The sequence below is a fragment of the Mirounga angustirostris genome, unplaced genomic scaffold (assembly GCF_029215605.1).
Source record: "Mirounga angustirostris isolate CCGP_5_RB_7025 unplaced genomic scaffold, mMirAng1.0.hap1 SCAF_6, whole genome shotgun sequence".
NCBI lineage: Eukaryota > Metazoa > Chordata > Mammalia > Carnivora > Phocidae > Mirounga > Mirounga angustirostris.
In genome coordinates, this window is record NW_026991714.1 from 103,599,641 (window position 1) to 103,619,832 (window position 20,192).

At 36.0% G+C, this 20,192-nt stretch overlaps 1 protein-coding gene across 6 annotated transcripts in view; it reads left to right on the forward strand.

The window, feature by feature from the left end:
* Nucleotides 1-20,192, forward strand: part of ADK (adenosine kinase) — a 508,350-nt gene that overhangs the window by 389,099 nt on the left and 99,059 nt on the right. For all 6 annotated transcript variants that reach the window (XM_045878144.3, XM_054508227.2, XM_045878147.3 and 3 more), the window contains one exon: nt 18,865-18,900. In XM_045878144.3, coding sequence (XP_045734100.1) covers nt 18,865-18,900 — 36 coding nt within the window. The remainder of the gene's footprint in view (nt 1-18,864; nt 18,901-20,192) is intronic.

The following is a 20,192-nucleotide window of genomic DNA, read 5'->3' on the forward strand; positions in this document are numbered from 1 at the left end:
CACATATAAACTTCCCCAGGCATCTCTCTGCTGTCTGTATCTTTGGCTTCTAATAGTTCTTTGCTTAGAGTCAAAAGTCAGAATCTCTGATATCTCCCAGAAAAGACCATTTAAATTAAATGAGTCCATCAAGATTTGGAGGAAAGCCACTTGAAAAAAAGAAAATATATTACATTCTACCTTTAATTTTCAAAACTTGAAAACTAATGGTATTTCATCTATTCTTTTTGATGGTCCATGTACCCCAGTCCTGTGATTTCCTTAGCATCTGTAATAGTTTTTGCTTTTATGCTTTTAGTGTTTTTCTCCCCAAGATGCTCTTTCAAGGTCCAACACAGAAATCCTTTTTTCTCTAACAGACTTTTCCTGACTAACCCTATTCCATTTTTTTTGAACTCTGAATTTTTTCACCATGTGAGTATATATTTAACTTTTGTACACTATACTATCATGTATTTGATAAAAGATATGTTATTTTTTTATTGTAGCCTTTGTGTGTTTGTGTGTGTGAGTTTGCTGTGTTCTTGCTCCTTAATCTCACATGATCCACACACACAGTCCAAATCACTTTAATCTTATTTTCCTTGAATTAAATGAAATACAATTTTAAATCCCTTTCCTGGAAAATTAAATATAATTCATTACCGGGGTACTTTCCTTCACCTCCTCAAGGTTCTCACAAAGTAAAACATCTCCCCCTCCCCCGCCAAGTCTTCTGTCCCCATTGTCTCTACTGAGAGAGACCTACTGTTAGCCCTTCAAGTCCAGTGGCTCTGCTGCTTCTTGGAGTGTGAAAATCTTGGCCAAGGCCGGTTGCTGTAGTAGCTTAGATACAACTTCCTGTGTTCGGTATTTTCTGTTGGCCCTTCAAGACTGACATTTTATGAGGTGCCTGGGTGACTCCGTTAAGTGACCAACTCTTGGTTTCAACTCAGGTCATGATCTCAGGGTCGTAGGATCGAGCCCCGTGTTGGACTCCGTGCTCAGCACAGAATCTGCTTGAGATTCTCTCTCGCCCTCTCTCTCTGCCCCTCCCCTCATGCACGCTCTCTCTCTCAAATAAATAAAATCTTAAAAAAAAAAAAAGATTGACATTTTACTCTTTTCCTTCCCTATTCTGTCCTTGAGGACCCTAAGAAAATTGCTTAGCACGGACAGAAAAGGTATATAGGCCTTGTGGGGCCCTAAATTTTTTTGAATATGGTTTTAAAGCCCTGGAAGTCTGAAGGTCAGGTGAAAGTAAAAGGATTGAGAAAAGGGGAGTTACAGCCTGGAAAGTCAAATTACAGGTCTTAGAATTCAGCCTAGCTCCAGCAGTGCTCCAGAAACATTACTGTATCCTTAATAAGTGCCTCTTGAGTTGATGAAACAATATTTGCAAAACTATTCCCTACAACTGAATTAAGAGAGTTAAAGATTTTAACAATTCAAGATTACTGCCTATGACACTGGTGATCTTTTAAACAAGTGGTCATATCAAAAATAAGACATAAAGCTTGATTTACGAAGAGGAACAGTGTTATAAGACCCCACTTGCAATTCTAGTTTTCAGATTAATGAATATGATAAAATTAAGATGGAATAAAAATTTTAGAAGACAGTTAAATAAAATCCAAATTGGATGTGGAATAAAGGCCAAATTGTTATTTTCAGTCATGTGGTGCGTATTTCCATATGTTCTGAAAATCCTCAAGAACTTGGCACAAAGTTCTGCTGAAATAATTTCTGCCTCTTAAATGACAGGTGCCTCATCTTTTATTGTAGTATTAATTCAGAATCCCATCAAATAAGAAAATGCATAACACAAAAGATAAATTTATAAGCATTTGCCTAACTCTAGCCATAGAATCATTACTTTCTATTTCCTTCCTCTCCTTCACCTTCTGGCCTCCTTATGTCTTTATTTTCTCCTTCTTTTCGTTTTAACCACAATCACTTCTCTATCAGATGGTTCTTGTTTCTACTTCTGAATACATTTAAATGCCATTTATAAAATCATAAATTCTTATTGAATTTATGTTTAAAAACCTAATGGGAATCAGCAGTAGTTTTAAACTACAACATAATTATTAAATGTAGTTTTTAATACCAGTGATGATTCACATTTTCCAACCTCCATATTTTACAATTTGTTTTTCTTGGCAAGGGTTTAAGTATCCATGAATAAGGCGAAAGGTTTCTTGAATTTTGGTGTTTAAAGAAGGAATGAATCTTTTCCTGTCTTCTAAAAAGTTACTTTACCTTTTGCAAAAAGATATAAGCAGTAGAAAATGACAGATACTTAAATCTACTCACTGATTTAGGCCAAAGTCGCTGGACTTCTTGCTTATGAAATTCTCCCTGATAGGAGGTTGTCTGGTTGTTAGGGACCTTCCATAAAATCATTTTTATGGTCATTGAATTTTAGAATCAGAAGGACTTGAGAAAGTATTATAAGCCTCTCATTTTTGAGATGAGGAATCTGCGAAAAACAATTTGTGTCTTGTCCAAAGTCACATGAGAGGTAAAGTAAGAGGCAAAGCAAGAATTGGAAATCATGTTTCTTTATTCCAACTCTAGGACTGTTTTTATACCATTATTTTATGAACATGGAAAGCAAGCTGAAATTCATTATATTGTGTGTTTACCTAAAATTCATTGTATTTTGTGTATCTTAGAACTTGTCGTTTCTTTCTTCTTTTAATTTTTTAAAAAGATTTTATCTATTTCAAGAGAGAGAGAGTGTGTGAGCAGGGGGAGGAACAGAGGGGGACGGAGAAAGAATCTCAAGCCTACTCCACACTGAGCGTGGAGCCTAACGTGGGGCTCCATCTCACAACCCTGAGATCATGACCTGAGCAAAAACCAAGAGTCAGAAGCTTAACTGACTGAGCCACCCAGGCGCCCCAGAACTTGTCATTTCTATACTTTATTCTTTGAATTAAAATATTTTGTATTAGTCATCTGTTTTCTGATTTGCCATGTAAGAATCTTCATTTATCTTCCCTTTTATATCCAGTCTACATAATGCTACTAGATAACCTAATCTTTCTAAGATCTAGTCCTAATTATGCCACTTACCTACTCAAAAACTTTAGTATCTCTCACCTTCTCTATCTACATACTACACTGTTAAATAAATTAATAAATCCATTGTCCTAGCTTATTAAAGACTAACTCTACCTTTCAAATTGTAGTGCTTTCTGCTCCTCTACTCATCCCTTATGATCCAGCCAAATTGGACCACTTGCTGTTCTCAGAATACACCTTTCATTTTCCATACCTCTATGTCCTTCCTTATTATATATTCACCTAAATTTTTACCTATCTTTTTAGGTTTATATCAAATTCTGGGGCACCTGGCTGCCTCAGTCAGTAGAGCATGCCAACTCTTGATGGTGGGGCTATGAGTTCAAGCCCCATGCTGGGGGTAGGGTTTACTTTAAAAAAAAAATTTGCCTTCCACCATAAAGCCTTCTTTTATTCTCTTTCCTTTTAATTTCAGTTGTAATCTACTATACTCTGACTTCAGTTTTTGCATTCATCTTAATTATTCTTATTTTTGGTTAATCAGATGAGTCTAGCAGAGTGCCATATAACCCTGGAAATAAGTGGTACCTAATATGTTAATTGGTTTCTAAAGTTCTTGAAATAGATGGAAGATAGTTATTGCTACCCCCTTTTATTCCTAAAACAGATAACCAAACTCCGCCCAGATCATCACAACCAAGAGAAGTCCTACAAATATACATTAGTATTTATTTGCTAGAGAAAAGAGAAAGGCTTCATTTTAAAATTGTGAAGTGTACCATAGTGACTTATTGCTGGTTATAAGCTCATTTAGACTTCTGTTTTTATCCCACATGCTGTAAATTTTCTAATTATCTTGCAGCTCAGCAAAGTAAAATAGTAGCTTGTCATAAAAGTGCTTAGTTCGTAGCTTACCAAGTCCTCAAACTGAATTGTGTTTACTATTTATCCCTGTTATTTAATCTGTATGTAGGGTGTTTTGTGGTTTTTGTTTAGTTAACTTGTTGGTTTGTTTTTTGCTATTCTTGCTGCTTCTATTGTAAATTTTTTGACATTTACCCTTATATTGTACTCTATGATACCCAGTGTCTGCCAGTGATGTCTGAACTCTATATGTCTTTGAAAATATAATTATAATTTAAAAATTCAGAAGAAAGTGTTCTCTTAGGAAAAACGATCACCCTGATTATTTGTATATCACGTGGAAATGAGGCAAATGCCAACATCCTTTATGGTAACCTTCCAGAGCAGGACTGCAGATATGACCAAGATATGGATTGCATAAATATTCTCACAGAACCAGCAAACCAGCAATTTATGAAATATTGCACCAAATCGTAGATCTCATTCTTGAAAATCTCAATACTCATACGTACAAAGATCTTTTGCCTTTTTAAAAAACATTCTTTTGACCAGTTTAACTCATTCCAGTGCACATTTATTTAATCACACTATGTGCAAGGCGAAGTTCTAGGATAAGATATAAAACCCAGTTCTAAAGAAGCTCGTAAACTAGGGGAGAAAATAGACCGTGTAAATAAATTATAATGCAGTGCAAGAACTAGCATAATAGAGGCTTATACACAGCACTAAGTTAGTGAACTCTGATCCCAAAAATAAAGTATGAACACAAGAAATCAAGTCAATATAAATGTATTGCGGAGGTATTTCTTCTTTGCTTAATGTAGGCAAGTGCTTTGTCTTTATCATTTGGTAAATCAACAAGGATTTATTATCTATTCTGTGCAGAGCAATATGTTAGATGCTTTGAGGATACAAAGTGAGAGTTTCTGCACGAAGAATTTGTAATGTAGTAGGAGAGATAAACTGTCTATACAAATAACTATGTTTCCAGTCTGCACATAATTGCCATAAGAGAAACCTTTACAAATTGAGCAAAACTCTTCTGCAATGCAGAAAGCCACATCTGGAGATAGGGAAAGGAGAGACCATGAACAATTCAAGAAGGCTTCCATTAAGCAGAAGATGGTTGAACTAACCCTGGAGGGATTGGTAGGATTTTGACAAGGGTGGTTGAAGGGTATTCTAATTCATTTAGTGCCTACATGTGCAAGGTAGCATGAAGGCAAAAAAGCCTGAGGCATGTTCAGAGAATAGCAAGTATTCTAGTTTGAGTGGCATCTGGTACATATATAAGGGAATAGTAAAAGATCAGGCTAGAAAGGAAAAGTAGGGGCACTTTATGGAGGACATTGAAAGTCAGACTGTGGAACTAGGACTTTTATCAGGAAGCAATAGCTTTTTGGGCAAAGGCTAATCGAAGCTGATATTTAGGAAGGTGAATCTAATGGTCATGTGCAAGGATGCATTCAAGCTGAGGGTGACTGGTACCAAAAACTGGTTAAGTGACTATATAATCTAGGCAAGCGGTAGTACAGGCCTGACCTAAGGTTGTGTTGGTAGGAATGAAAACAAGGTTACAGATGTTATCGGCCTTAATGCTTATAAAATGTACTTGGCAGAACCTTGACGCTATCAGATGCAAAGAGAAAGTGTCAGAGGAACTCTGGAAGTGAGACAGGATATATGATAATGATATCAAGTAAAAATAATAGAGGAAATTACCCCCCCAAAAATGTAAAGAGAAAACAGATCAGAAAATTGGTAACTGAATTCTAGATAGCAAGACTGTCTTTAGGGAATTAACAAATGAGAAAGAAGATAAGCAACAGAAAGATGAGAGAAGAAAGGGAAAGAAGAGCCCGAGTGGCTCAGTCAGTTAAGCCTCCAACTCTTGACTTCAGCTCAGGTCATGAGATCAAGCCCTGCATCAGGCTCCCCATTATGCGGGGAGTCTGCTGGAGAGTCTCTCTCTCTTCCCCTCTCCCCCTGCCCCTCCCCCCACTATCTATCACTCTCTGTCTCTTTAAAATAAATAAATCTTAAAAAAAGGAAAGAAGATATACAACAGAAAAGTAGGAAGGAGAATTTCTAGGACAGGGTAGGAAATTCAAACTGAAATATCAGTTAAGTCTCATTTCTCATCTCTTAAATTATCCATTGGAATTGGGAAATCCAAACAAAAGAGCTTAAATGTACAGGAGTATGTTGGGGAAAATTGTCCAAAGACCCAAAGGAGGGAAAATATTTACTCAAGAAATGAAGAGTAATTGGCGATGCAAAGAAATTTGGAGATTGAAACTAAACCTCTGAAAGAATAGAAGGAAATGAGTACTCATTTTATTTTTAAAAATTATTCCTAAATTTTACACTATGCAGAAATCCTTCTTCCCTCAAGAAAAGCAATTAAGTCCTATTCAAAAAAGTCAAGAGGAAAGGCTGAGATTGGTGAGAACACAGTCTCTGAAATGGATGTAGGTGGAAGCCAACTTGTAATACAATGGTATAATAAGTCAAAATTGCTGTTAACAAAATCCCATCTGTTATAACGTTTAGTGCAATAAAAATGCCAGTATTTTGTTACTAGCTCTGTGCTGTATTACCTTCAATTACCCATGTGTTGTTGATACCCAATGAAAACTCATCCTTTGTCATGGAGACTCCAGAACTCCACAGGCAGGCACTAAGATTGGATAATGTGTTCTCTCAGATTCTGACAAGAGGTAAAAGATAGACATTTCTTTAATTCTAGTTTTTAGACTAAAATGATTGGCTCCCATTTCATTATCCAATCTTTTCAGAAATATTCAGTATCTTTTCAAACCTATTTGTTTTTCATACAGCAAGGGTAGGTGAAATCACACTTTCCATCTGACATTTGAGACCCTGCTACATGCTCTCTTGAGTGTTTCCTGCCATTTTTCTGTGATCTTTTTTTAATAGCCTGACTTGTACATTTGGCCAATTTCTTTTTCATGCACATTGGGTTTTTTTCCTTGACTTCTTTTTCTTCTCTCTGAAGATACCTGTGTTGATCATTACTTGCATGGCTATCCTAGCTACTTCCCACTGGCCATTATGAAAATTTAAGTTTGCTTATATGTTGGATTTCTAAAGCAGCATTATAATACACTCTGTACATAATTATTATTAGCTAGCAAAAAGGAAGAAAATAATACTGGGTATTGGTGATACTTGAAAGTGGTATTTTTTTTTTAAAGATTTTATTTATTTATTTGACAGAGAGACAGCGAGAGAGGGAACACAAGCAGGGACAGTGGGAGAGGGAGAAGCAGGCTTCCCGCCAAGCAGGGAGCCTGATGCGGGGCTCGATCCCAGGACCCTGAGATCATGACCTGAGCCAAAGGCAGGCGCTTAACAACTGAGCCACCCAGGCGCCCCAAAAGTGGTATTTTATATACATATCCATAGGTTAAAATTCAGACCTGAGGAGAAATTACCTTTTTCTTGTTTGGTTTTTTTATCTACTAGAGATAGGAGACTAGATGCTTTTTTGTTTTTACTATATTTTGTTATGTTATTAAATCACAATGTAGTCCTATAAATTCCCGTTTTTACTTAGTCCAGTAACATTTTGGACTGTGAATATTAATATTCTCTCTTCTTCCTCAGAAGACCAAGAGACCTAAGGAATAAAGGAGCTTTGTTATAGGTCTGAACTTAAGAGTCAAAACAACTAGAAACTGGTGATCTCTGTGACATCCGTATTCCTCTGTCATATCTCACACCTTACCCTTGCCACTTTGCTCATAGAAAGGTTTATAAAAACAACTCTGCCCTGTGCAGTTGTCCATTTCTGTGTTTTATATATTGTTTTCATTGTATTTTTACCTTATTTTCCAGAAGTTAATTTTTGTACAACTTTCAGACTAGAATAAGTTGGGCCATTAGAGTGGCCCCAGGGGGCAGGTTTTATAGTGGCAGTAGTATCACACCTTGACACCTTGGGAAGGATCATGCTCAGAATATGGAAAATACAAAGGGTATTGGTACACCTTTGAACTGAGAGAAAGGAATCATTAGACACTTAACAAGAATGCTAATCTCTCCCCATCTGAGATCTTCCCTTTGTCTAATACTTAGCACTGATCCATAATGCCTTTCTTGTCCTGCATATGTATGTATCTAAACTCATAAGAATTGGTTATTTATGACTTTGACTGTCTTTTTAATGTAAGTGATTTCGGTTTTAGTTTTGTTTTTGTTTTTGTTTTTTTTTTTTGCCAGTGAATGAAAGAAATAAGACCTGTCAAAAGACACACATTTTACTTTTCTCAAGGCTAATAAGCTGGAGTCTGCTCCCCATAGGGCCTTCAATTCTTCATTAGTAACTTAATTAAAAAGAAAAAAATCTGTTTTGAAACATAAGTACCCTGCTAGTAGCATAATTCAGGGGTAAGCAAACTTTTTCTGTAGAAGTCCAGTTAGTATGGTCTCTGTTGAACTAGTTAACTCCGCTGTGGTAACATGAAAGCAATAATAGACAATATGTAAATGAATGAGCATTGCTGTGTTCCAGTAAAACTTTATTTATAAAAACAGGCAGTGGGCTGAATTTGTCTTGCAGGCTGCCGACCCTGGGCATAATGTGTTGATCATACATTATAGTAAAACCCTCTCTATTGGTTGAGAGAGGATCAGGGAGAAAATTTTTTTATTTTTATTTTTTTAAAGATTTTATGTATTTGACGAGAGAGACACAGCAAGAGAGGGAACACAAGTGGGGGCAGTGGGAGAGGGAGAAGCAGGCACCCTGCGGAGCAGGCACCCAATGTGGGGCTCGATCCCAGGACCCTGGGATCATGACCTGAGCTGAAGGCAGACGCTTAAAGACTGAGCCACCCAGGCACCCTGAGAAAATTTTTTTGAAAAGGACAGATGTTACTACCTATCTGGGGCTTTCTAGTTAAGCAAGAAAATAGCAAGAAAGATAAAAAGCAAGAAAATGACAATTATATAAGACATGTAAGTAAAAAAGGGTTTAGAACTAGAGTTATTCTTCAGAGGGTTTCAAATATTAGATTACTGATAAAGTAGAGTGTTTATGATTTAGTGAAGCAGCTCTAAATATAGGAACTGTATCCTTTGTACAATAAGATGCAAAAAGCAATGTATGAGATGCTTAAAATAAATGATCAGTCTCTTTTGTCTTTGGCTTGGTCATAAGCTTTTTTAACCATTAAATAGAGAACTACAGATTTGTTGAATGTGCCAGGATATTTTAGGATCTGTACTTTAGGATGGACCCACACTGAACTTCTACTGGAATAATTGAGTAAGAGAGACCTGATTTATCTTCCCTCCTTAAACAGTGTAACACCAGACAAAATAAATAAAACAGTCTCCAGACAGTAGGCAGCACAGGACAGTGATCCCTCAGAGAAGGTAAACAAATGAGAGAATCCTACAATTGCCGTAGCATTCTGTTTAAACAGAGTTTCTAGTCTACAGTGCAGGAAGGGGGGTCCCAAACCCAGAGGTCCAAATGAAATAAAACCAGAGGTCCAACTGAGTTAAGAACTGAAGGAGGCCAAGATGGCTAGAATTTACAGGAAAGAGTACCAGAGAAGAAAGCTGCACAGAGACAGAGCTCACACACTAAATATCTGCAGGGGGTTCCCTGGAGTCTTCAGCTGGATACTGGTCAGCACATGTGTATAAGGAGAGTATTCAAGGTAAAGGATGAAACCATTGGAAAGAAGCAGACAGAACATTCCCCCAAGTTCACACAGGCTGATAGCAGTTTATGTCCCCAGTAGCCAGAGTGGAGAAACCTCTCTCTAATAAATGGGATATTTTATTTAGTATTCAAAAAGATATTACATCAGTAGGGTACCAAATTAGCTCTAGATTAAAGGCTGCTCTCATTTCACCTCTCAAAGCTTAAAAATAAACCTAAAAAGGACCAAACTGTTTCCAAGTAACCTAACTGAATTTCAGAATAAACCTCAAAAATGTGTAAATACCAAAAATCCAGCATCCAAAAACATAAAGTGTCCTAATGTCCAGCATCCAGTCAAAATTATTGAGCATGCAAAGATGCAGGAAAATACAACCCAAAATGAGGACAAATATCAATCAGTAGAAATGGATTTAGAAATGGCACAGATGTTAGAATTATTTGACAAGGATTAACATTTCTAAATATATGCTGTATTTCAAGAAGGTAAAGGAAAGCATAAGCCTGTTAAAGAAGAAACATAAAAAAGATTGAACTTCTAGAGACGAAAATTGTGCTGGATGAAAACAGACACTGCAGAAAAAAAATAGTAATTAATTTAAGTAAGTAATTTAAGACACAGCAGCAGAAGCTATTCAAAATTAAACACTGAGAGAAAAAAAAATAGTCTTTGAAAAACAATAAACCGTGCATGAATGAGCTATGGGACAATATCAGGTGATCTAATATACATATTTGTAGTCTTAGGAAAGAGGAGAGTGAATGAAAAAATATTTGAAGTCCTAAATGTTCCAGATTTGATGAAAACTATAAATCCACAAATCCAAGAAGTTCAACAAATCACAAGCAGAAAAAACAAGAAAACCATACCAAGAAACATCATAATGAAATTGCATGAAATCAGTGATAAGCTCTTAAAAGCAGCCAGGTTGATTTTTTTTTTTTTTTTGAAGACAGATATTCAGAGAAACAAAGATTAGAATGACCGCAATCTTAGCATCTGAAACAATGCAAGCATAGAGCACTGAGAGAAAAAAATTGACAACCTAGAATTCTATACCCAGCAAAAATATCTTTCAAAAAAACCAAAAACAAAACAAAGACTTTTTTAGACATATAAAAGCTGAAAGAGTTCATCAGTAGAAGACCACCACAAACCATTTAGGAAGGCTCAGATCCAAGTGCTACGTATAACAATTACTGCTATATGGTCTTGGACATACTTTAATTTCTGTGAACCTTCAGATATTCATCTGTGATATGAGAAACCTATTTAATGGGATTTTTATGAGGATCAAATGAGATAAGAAAAATAATAGACATTTGTTGAGTGCTTCCTTTGTGCCAAGCATGTGTTGTCTCATTAAAAATGAAAATATAATATCCAATAAGAGGCCCAATAAGAGGTCTGAGATTTTTCTTATGCTATCATCTCTCTTCTTTTTTCAGTATCTGAAAAACTTGGGTTAGTCTGGAAGTTACCAAAATAGCTAATCAATCAAATTTTGTTGAAGTATTTTTCATAACTTTGTTTTCCTTTAGTTACCACCATTAAATATGCTTAAAGGTGGGAATGAACAGCTCTTCTTGCTATAATAGACTCATCAGCTAATAAATCACTTTGTGAAAGGGTTAGGTATGTCCTAAGCTAAACCTAATTTTTTTGGCTTGTGTTTTGGCTGCCTAATGTTTTGTTTTGTTTTTTTTCCAGTCATGTTTATTGAGGTATAATTTATATACTGTCTGTGTAACTTTTATTATAAAGCTATTGGATAGGGGCCATGAATGTCTTTATAGCTTATACTTTGCCCCACTGAGTTTTTGGCACTCAATAAATGTTAAATAATATTTCTATTCAGCATTCTGCAGACAGAAAGCATATGGTAATAAATGTCACAGCACAGGTTGAAAATCCCCAAAAAGTGTGTGTGATATTCTTTGGAAAAGCCAGTACAGAAATGTTTGTGAATAAAATTTATTTTAAAAAGCAGTTCCCAGGCACATAATTTACTTACTGATTTTTCTTTACCCTTCTTTTACTTTATTTTTATTTTTTTATTTTTTAAAAGATTTTATTTATTTATTTGAGAGAGAGCAAGAGTGAGAGAGAGAGCATGAGTGGGTGAAGGGCAGAGGGAGAAGCAGGCTCCCCGCCAAGCAGGGAGCCCGATGCAGGGCTCAATCCTGGGACCCTGGGATCATGACCCAAGCCAAAGGCAGATGCTCAACAGACTGAACCACCCAGGCACCCCCACTTTATTTTTAAGTTAAAACTTTTCCTCATCAAAACTAGTATATTAAAAATAGTATAACATTAATAGTGTCATAAAAAGTATATAAATGACTTTTTAGATAGCATAAAGAAAAGGTAGTTCTTAGTCTGAAGGACAGCATGAGGAAATATTTAAAAGCTTAAGCAATGTAAGTCTTTATCATATATTGTATGAAAAGAAATAAACAGCAGGTAGTTCTTTATCATTAAATATCAGCATGACTTAGAAGTGTATCACTGCTACAGCTGTCACAGACCTTATAATGGTATTAGACTTTGATTCAATAATATTTTTCTCACCCGAGGATCTGGCACTACTTAAATATCTTACTCTATTCTCAGTAAGGTAATTATTGCTTCAGAATAATGAAAGACATTGTAAATTGAAACTAAACTTGAGCCCAAAAAACAAATTTTATGTAAAAGATAATATATCCCAGTTATCTGTATAGAAGAAATTGTTAACCATAATCAGTTATACAAAACCACTTAGATAGTATGTATCTAAATTATCTTTACATAATTTGCTCACCCTGTGATTGATCTGCTGACCACACTTACTTTCATTTGATTTTTGTGAGGATTTTTGTGAGGATTAACATAATCTGAACTGTCTTAATTGGGCCGTGTTACTCAACCTCTCTAAGGCTTAGGATTCTCATACATAAAATGTGGATGGTGATTCCAAACATAGCTTAGCTTGGTGCCTCTAACTTGGAATCTCTCAAAAGGCTGTAATCAAGATGTCAGCCATGGCTGTAATCATATCACTACTGGGGGAGAATCCACTTCCATAATCACTCATATGTCTGTTGCCAAGCCTCAGATCCTCACCAGTGGTTAGCCATGGGCCATAGGTGTACTCATAACATGACAGCTTTCCTCTAGAGCAGAAGCTCAGAGAGCATGTGAGTAAAAGAATAAACAAGGCATCCCATCACTTTTGTCATATATTTTTAGAAGCACGTCATTGAGTCCAACCCACACTCAAGGGGAGGGAATTATACAGAAGTTTGAGTGCGAGCAGTCAGGGGATCATTGGAAGCCAATCTGGAGGCTACACATATGATCCAGAGATAAGACAAATCACTGAATGCCCTCTGGATGCTCTGGAACTTGTTTAAACTATCCTGAGTTCTTATCAAGAACCTGAATTCAATAGGCAAAATGATTTTACCTGTAAGGTTCACATTATAAATATTCCATTTATTCCTAGCAACAATCTAATGCAACAGATATTATTGGCATCAGTTTTATTGATGTAAACTGATACACTGAGTGACTTGTTCAAGATTGCTGTAAAACTACACCCTTAGTGTAGGTCTTCTGATTCTAAGCCCTGTACTCTTTCCTTTTTTTTTTTTTTTAAGATTTCTTTCTTTTTTTTTTTTTTAAGTAGTCTCTGTACCCAATGTGGGGCTTGAACCCACAACCCCAAGATCAAGAGTCACATGCTCCACCAACTAAGCCAGCCAGGCACCCAACCCCCTGTACTCTTTCCATTTGGCCTCCTGACCAGTACTATCTTACACTTAAGGCCATTCAAAGAGAGCATGATACATCTAAATGTATATACAAATATGTGAATTTTATATATAGAAAGACAGATAACATTCTTAGACACAGAAGACTATGTTATAGGCTCTCACCTACACCACACCATTTAGGATTTACAGTATTGTTTCAAATATTATTGAATCAAAGTCTAATACCACTGTAAGGTCTGCAACAGCTATAGTGGTGATATACCTCTAGGTTAATAGTATCTGTTAGCCTAAAACTATACATAGGAGATAAATACTTGTGGAATGAAGAGGTAACAAAGTAAAAACAACATTACTGGTTTGGTGGCTCCATTCACCCTTGGCTTTCCCCAAAGCTCTGGACTCCTCTGTTACTTGAGTGAGGACCATGGCGAGCCCCCCGTTGAATTTGCTGCTTCCTCCATGCTTTGGAGCAACAAAGTAGTTTGTTTTGGATGGATGGGCTGCTTTCTGTGGATAGTCAGAAGTTATCTTTCTTTGGTCGAGTTGGATCTTCTCCCTTTTTGTTTCATTCCATGAAATTTCAGCCTGGTAATATCAGGACCCTTCATGTCTGAGATCAAAAATAGAGTGGTAACAGTAGCAAGCAGATAATGGTTCTAAATGGATTCAGTGCCTTAAAGTGAAGAGCAGGAAGTGCAGGGGCAAGGGTTATGAGCTATGAGTGCTGGTAGTTAGTGGTTAGTAGTCATACCCTTCAGATCACCCTGGAGAAAAGAGAGGTAAATTTTGTTTTTAAAGGCATTTGCTAACTTCACAAAATAACTTTGTGGTATGTGGTATGTAAAGAAAGATAGAAAACTATCTTTTTTACAGAAGCAAAATAATAGTTCTACAACTAAGAAGTAAATTTCACAAAGTCAGAGGGTACAAGGTCAATATACAGAAATCATTTGTATTTCCATATAACTAGTAACAAATAATTGGAATTGAAATAAGAATATGGACAACTTATGATTTTAGTTTAATATTGATTACAGATCATTCTGCTTTATAAATTAAAACTGAGGTGTTATCAGACAAACTGCAGAGAAAACAGTTTTCTCCTCAATTGAATATAAAGGAAATAGCTCTTTGATACCCACAAACATGCACCTGAGTTTCTCCTTTCTTTCTGTATAATCTGAGGATTGTGCTTTCTAATAGTGGCTTGCTAATCCCTTTAAATAGCTTGTAATGCAAGTATTCCATAGTTTTCATTAACCATGAATTTCAGCTCCTTTAAAAAACAAAACTCAAAACCCATACTTGGTGGTTGTTTCACTAGCACCCTTTTAGCCTGGTCGATGAAGCAGCAAGCCTACTGCAAATCCTAAATAATGTGGTGTAGATGAGAGTCTGAGACTTTAATTATATGTCATTTTATTCACAACACTCAATTCCAGGAAGGAAAAAATGACTTTGCTGTTGTAAAAGACATATTATGTGAGTATCATTCATTGTAAACCAAAAATGATACTGTATTAGAGCACAGACAACAATGGGGACTAATTCTGAAAATGTGACCTGTCTGGGAAACTGAATAATAGTGAAAGTTATCAAAATGGAAAGAAGTGTTAATGTGAAATCCAGCCTTCTCAGAAATACTCTTTCCTGGCCTGTTTGGTTTTGCTTTTGTTGCTTGTCATGCATGAATGAAAGTGCTACACTCTCAGGGGAGCAGGAATAACCTCTGTTAGTTGTTTATTTCCTTAATCCTTCCTCCTTTGTGATTTTTGATGTCAGATCCAAAATGGAAAGCCTGTAAATATAATGATTATCACATGGATAATCACTTGCATTAGGAACCGCCCTGCTTTATTCTAACCCTAGCTGTTCTCTACACGTCACATCCACTCTGCGGTTGGATTTTAACCTGACTGCTTCATTAGATTTGTGAACTCAGTACGTGGCGCCCTGGGGCAGCACAGATGGGGACATGCTTGTTTTCTTTTCTCACTTTTACTGCAAAGACACACTAAAAAGTCCTTTTCAATTTAGTACGATCAGTTCACTTGGAATTAACCCTGATATTTGGAACCTGCCTTACTCTTCTGCCCACATCCATACCCTTTTTTCCTTCCCTACTTTCAGACCTAATGCCTTTTCTTTCTGTCCCTCCCTCCAGCAGTGAATCTGAGGACTAAAACTCTGGTTAAAATGCTTACTAGGTCAAACTGTTCCCCTATGTTGTTTTATTATTTGTTTTGCTGGGAGGGAAAAATAAATGTTGTTCCATCATTGTATCTACAAACACCTTCAGATCAGAGGTTAGCTGTGGGGAAGTCTGCAGTGATGTGAGCCAGCTGCCTTCTCTAATGGAGTGACTGGGGGCACCAGCTCAAGATCAAAAGAAGATAGGAGGAAGTCAGGAGATAAGATCTTTTTAAGCTATAGAACAAGCGCTTAGCTTTTCAGTGATAGGGCACAGCTCTGCAAACCTGTGTGAGGGGGCGCTAAGATAAAATATTGAGTCGGCTTTTCTTCAGCATGTCCTTCCTCAATCAGAAATACGTTGGCGCTACAAATAGCTTACAGATGTGGAAGTGTCCTCGGGCCTGGTTTCCTTAAAGAATAATGATCTGACATTTATATATGTGTCTTCTTGCAATTAGTCAGTCCCACTATACCATAAGAGATCACAGTTCATTGCTTCTTACATCTGTGTGGGCAAAACTGGACATTAAAAAAGCATTTTAACCACTGGATGTTGACTTTTGAGTTTTTTATTTTTTTAGTGCAGTTTTAGTCATACAGGTTTTTCATATTAATTTTGTCTTCTAGTTCTCTGGACTTCTTTCATGCCTCTGATGAAGCTCTGTATAAATAAGCAGTTCTAGCAGAGCTTTTCAGTTATCTTTTTGATATAAGAATTAGCTTGGTTAATTCTTGGATTGGACAGCTTGAAAAAATACTATATTGATATCTTTTGAAACTTATCCTTTTCCTTGACATCCAGTCCAGCAAATATTATTGACTATATGGTGTATCAAGTTCTAGTATAAGTAAATAGAGAGGCCAGCCTTGCTTCTACCAATTGTTAAGATCATAATTCAATTTTTCATTAATCTACATCACCAAAGCTAACTTGATCACCCTTGTGCTTCTGTAGTGAACAGCCTAAGGAATTGTACTTTCAGCTTATCTCTTTCTATTAACTTAAGCATTTAGCCGTAATCATCCATTTCGACCTTTTCAAGCCCTCACAATGGGTCTTTAACTCTATATATCATTAGTATATTGGACCATAAGTACATACACACTTCTTTTCCCAGTGTTTTCCTTAACACGTAGATAGTACCCAAATTTGTGCTGGAGACACTGACTTACTTTCTGCCTTACATGGTTTGGTGTGGCAGTCGTTTCAGTTGAGTTGGATCTGCTCACTACTCAGGCTCAAATCCCATCCTTCTATTAATATCTCTTGGCAAAGATAATTTTGGAGGAATGTAAGTTAAGATGTAGAGGCTCTTGACAGTTGTCTGCAGTATTTTTTTTTTCATTTTCAAGAGGGAAATTGAGATGAAAAGTAATATTGCTTCTATTTTCTGTATCAGTCCTAAAATTAAAATATATGCAGAGAGTACAGAAAGGGAAAGGACTTGGTTACACAGATGTGTTTTTGTCATTTGATAGCCTGTTTTAGTAGCATTAGTGGATATAGCAATGTTCATCAGATTGTGCCCTTAAGATATTCAGGAACCTAGAAAAACTGTGAATTTAAAAATTTTAACTAGGGGTACCTGGGTGGCTCAGTTGGTGAGGCGTCCGACTCTTGATTCCAACTCAGGTTATGATCTCAGGGTCGTGATATCCAGCCCCGTGTCAGGCTCCATGCTCAGCATGGAGTCTGCTTGAGAATCTCTCCCTCTGCCCCTCCCCCCTCTCGTACTCTCTCTCTCTAATAAATAGATAAAATCTTTAAAAAATAAAATAAAAATTTTAACTCTTTTTTTAATGTTCAACTTTTGTTACCCTGTCATCTATATAAAAGAGAAATTGAGGAGGAGGAAGACTGTGTGCTATAAAAGTTTTCAAACAGATAAAATAGAAATACTGAATACATCTAGATTTTTTTTTTTCAGGAAAACATCCCCCACATCTGACCATATAATTCTGAATAACCTCAGTGAGAAAGAAAAAATGGAAAATAGAAAATATCCAAAAAAGTGGCATGTTTGAGCAGTTAGCTCCATGAAAATCTTAGATTGGAAAAAAAGGCAACAAAATACAAATTTGAAAAGAGCATCAAATAACAAAGACAATGCTAACAAATTGTAGGACAATATATTGAAAATTTGAGTGATAAACTACATCTAAATTTAGTAGTTGATAACATTTTGCCATTTTTACTTCACTTTAATTTTTTTAAGTATTCTAAAGTAAATTATATATATCATGCCATTTTATCCCTAAATACTTGAGAAGAAACCTCTAAAATTAAGGACATTTACTTTATCAAATAATAATTCCTAATGTTATCTCAATCCTGTTTCATAATCAGATTTCTCTAATTGTCCGAAAAATGCCTTTCTTGAATGGTTTGTTAAAAACAAGATTCAGTAAAGGTCTATACATTGCTCTTGGTTATTTTTCCCCTCCCCAATGTTATCATGACACTGATTTATTGAAGAGAACAAGCTATTTGTCCTGTAGAATGTCCTACTTTATGGATTTGTCCATTTACTTTCTCATTGTATCATTTAACTTGTTCTCCTATCCTCTATATCTTCTGTAGACTGCGGTTATTGAATCAAAGTTTTGATTAATTAGTGTTAAAAACGTGGTCAAAAAACTTTATAGGTGGTGCTGTGTCCTTTATACTGCATCTTAATGGAAGGCACAGAATATTTGGTGATTCCACTGTTAATGATGAAAACTGATAAGATCGATCACTGGGTTAAGGTGATTACAGCTTGATCCTTCCATTATAAAGTTACACTTTGCCCCCCGTGACCGGCATATAATCTGTGATATTTTGATTCCATGAAATACTCAGCTTCCCGTCATCCTTTTATCTAATAAATTTAGCATCCATTGATGATCCTTGCCTGAATAAATTTCATTAGGGATTGCAAAATGGTGATTTTCTGTATCTATACATTTATTAGCAGTGATTCTTCTCTGCAGAAGAGCTTTTCTGAAAGGTATTGTTTCAATTAAAAACACAACCACCAGTATGTTCCTTAGGTTTCAAATGATTGTCTTTCTTTGCTGGGGTCAAAACACCTGAACTCACTGTGACAGCTACAGTAAAAACATGCACTATATCTTCTTTATTCTAACTTGTGAAGTGTGTTGACATTATGCTGCCTTTTTATTTTTTTTCATGCCAAGGGAAAAAAAGAAACCTTTTTTGGTGTAAGAATAAAAATTGAACTATGTGGGTATATTGAGATAATTGTGTAAAAAGAAGACTGTTTGAATGAGTTTCAAAATGGATTATTTCTTCATTACCTATCACTTTATAATTAACTGTTCTTTTTTTTTTATTTCAGGAAGCTGCCACTTTTGCTAGAGAGCAAGGCTTTGAGGTGAGTTAACCCACAATTGCACACTAAACAGATCCTAAAGGTTTTTTCTAGCTGATAATGAAGTTCTTTTGGACAGTGATTGATGTGCTATTATACTCTCAGAGCCTCGCAGCAGTTGCCATGGAAACTTGGCAGTCGTCATGGTTTCTTTGTTCTGCCAGCACAGTGTTATGACGCACTCTGCTAGGTCTGCACCCAACATCGCCTACAGATGTTATTTATTGAATTTTGAAAAGCCTCTTGGGAAGCCAAGAGGTTGGGCACGGTTTCAAGCTGCCTCTGCAGATATGGGGCCTGTCAGTTTGTTCAGTTAAAAAGCTACCTCATTAGCTGTATTACATTTCATAAGGATTCACTGGTAAAGCAGTGGTGGAGCAAGACTAAATAGTGAAATATAATGTCATTTAAATAATTTCACCCCTACCACATGTAGATTATCATTATGCAAATTAATTTCCAAAAGGTTGTACTTAACAGTTGTTATGAACTGATTAATTTAAATCCTGCTCATATAAACTTCCTGTTTTAATCCTTTTTTTCCATCTCTCTCTCTTTTTTTTTTTTTTGGATAGCATAAAACATATATTAATTTTCTGAAACCAGGTATCAATAATTGGCTTTAATTTCCAGGTCCTAATTCTATTTTCCCAGTGGAAGTATTAGTTGTCAAGATTCAAAACTCCATGTGGTGGTTGTTGGCAAAATTAGGATAACAGACAAGACCATGTTTTTATCTATATAATATCCATCTTCTAGTTGATTGTTAGAAAACACTGACTTTAATCTGAACCCAGGTTAACTGGCAGAGAATGCATAAACTGAGTTTATAAGTTTTATAAGCATCATATTTATTGAGCCAGAACTATGTAGAATGCTGTGTTCTCTACAGCAACTTGGAATGTTGCATGGTAGTAATTTTTAAAAATTAAACTGACTAGAGCTGGAATATAGAAACTCTCTTTATTTACATGCTCAGCATTGTCTACCATCTAGAGAAGCTGTGAGCATTGATTAGATGTATCACTAAGCTTACTTTGAACTCTTTAGAGAAAAGTGTTGTATGAATTTGTGATGGAACTATTATTTAAATGTACTAAAGGCAGATTCATTATCGAACAACAAAGTAATACATGTGCATGTTACTCATGTCATAGGACTTGACAACCAGACATAAAGCTTCCTCTTCTTGGAGGAAGACAGTAGCTTCTGGTATACATATTCTTTGTAAAAACCATATCAGGGCAGAAAAACTTGCCTCAAAATACTTGATTATTAGAACTATGATAGCTGCT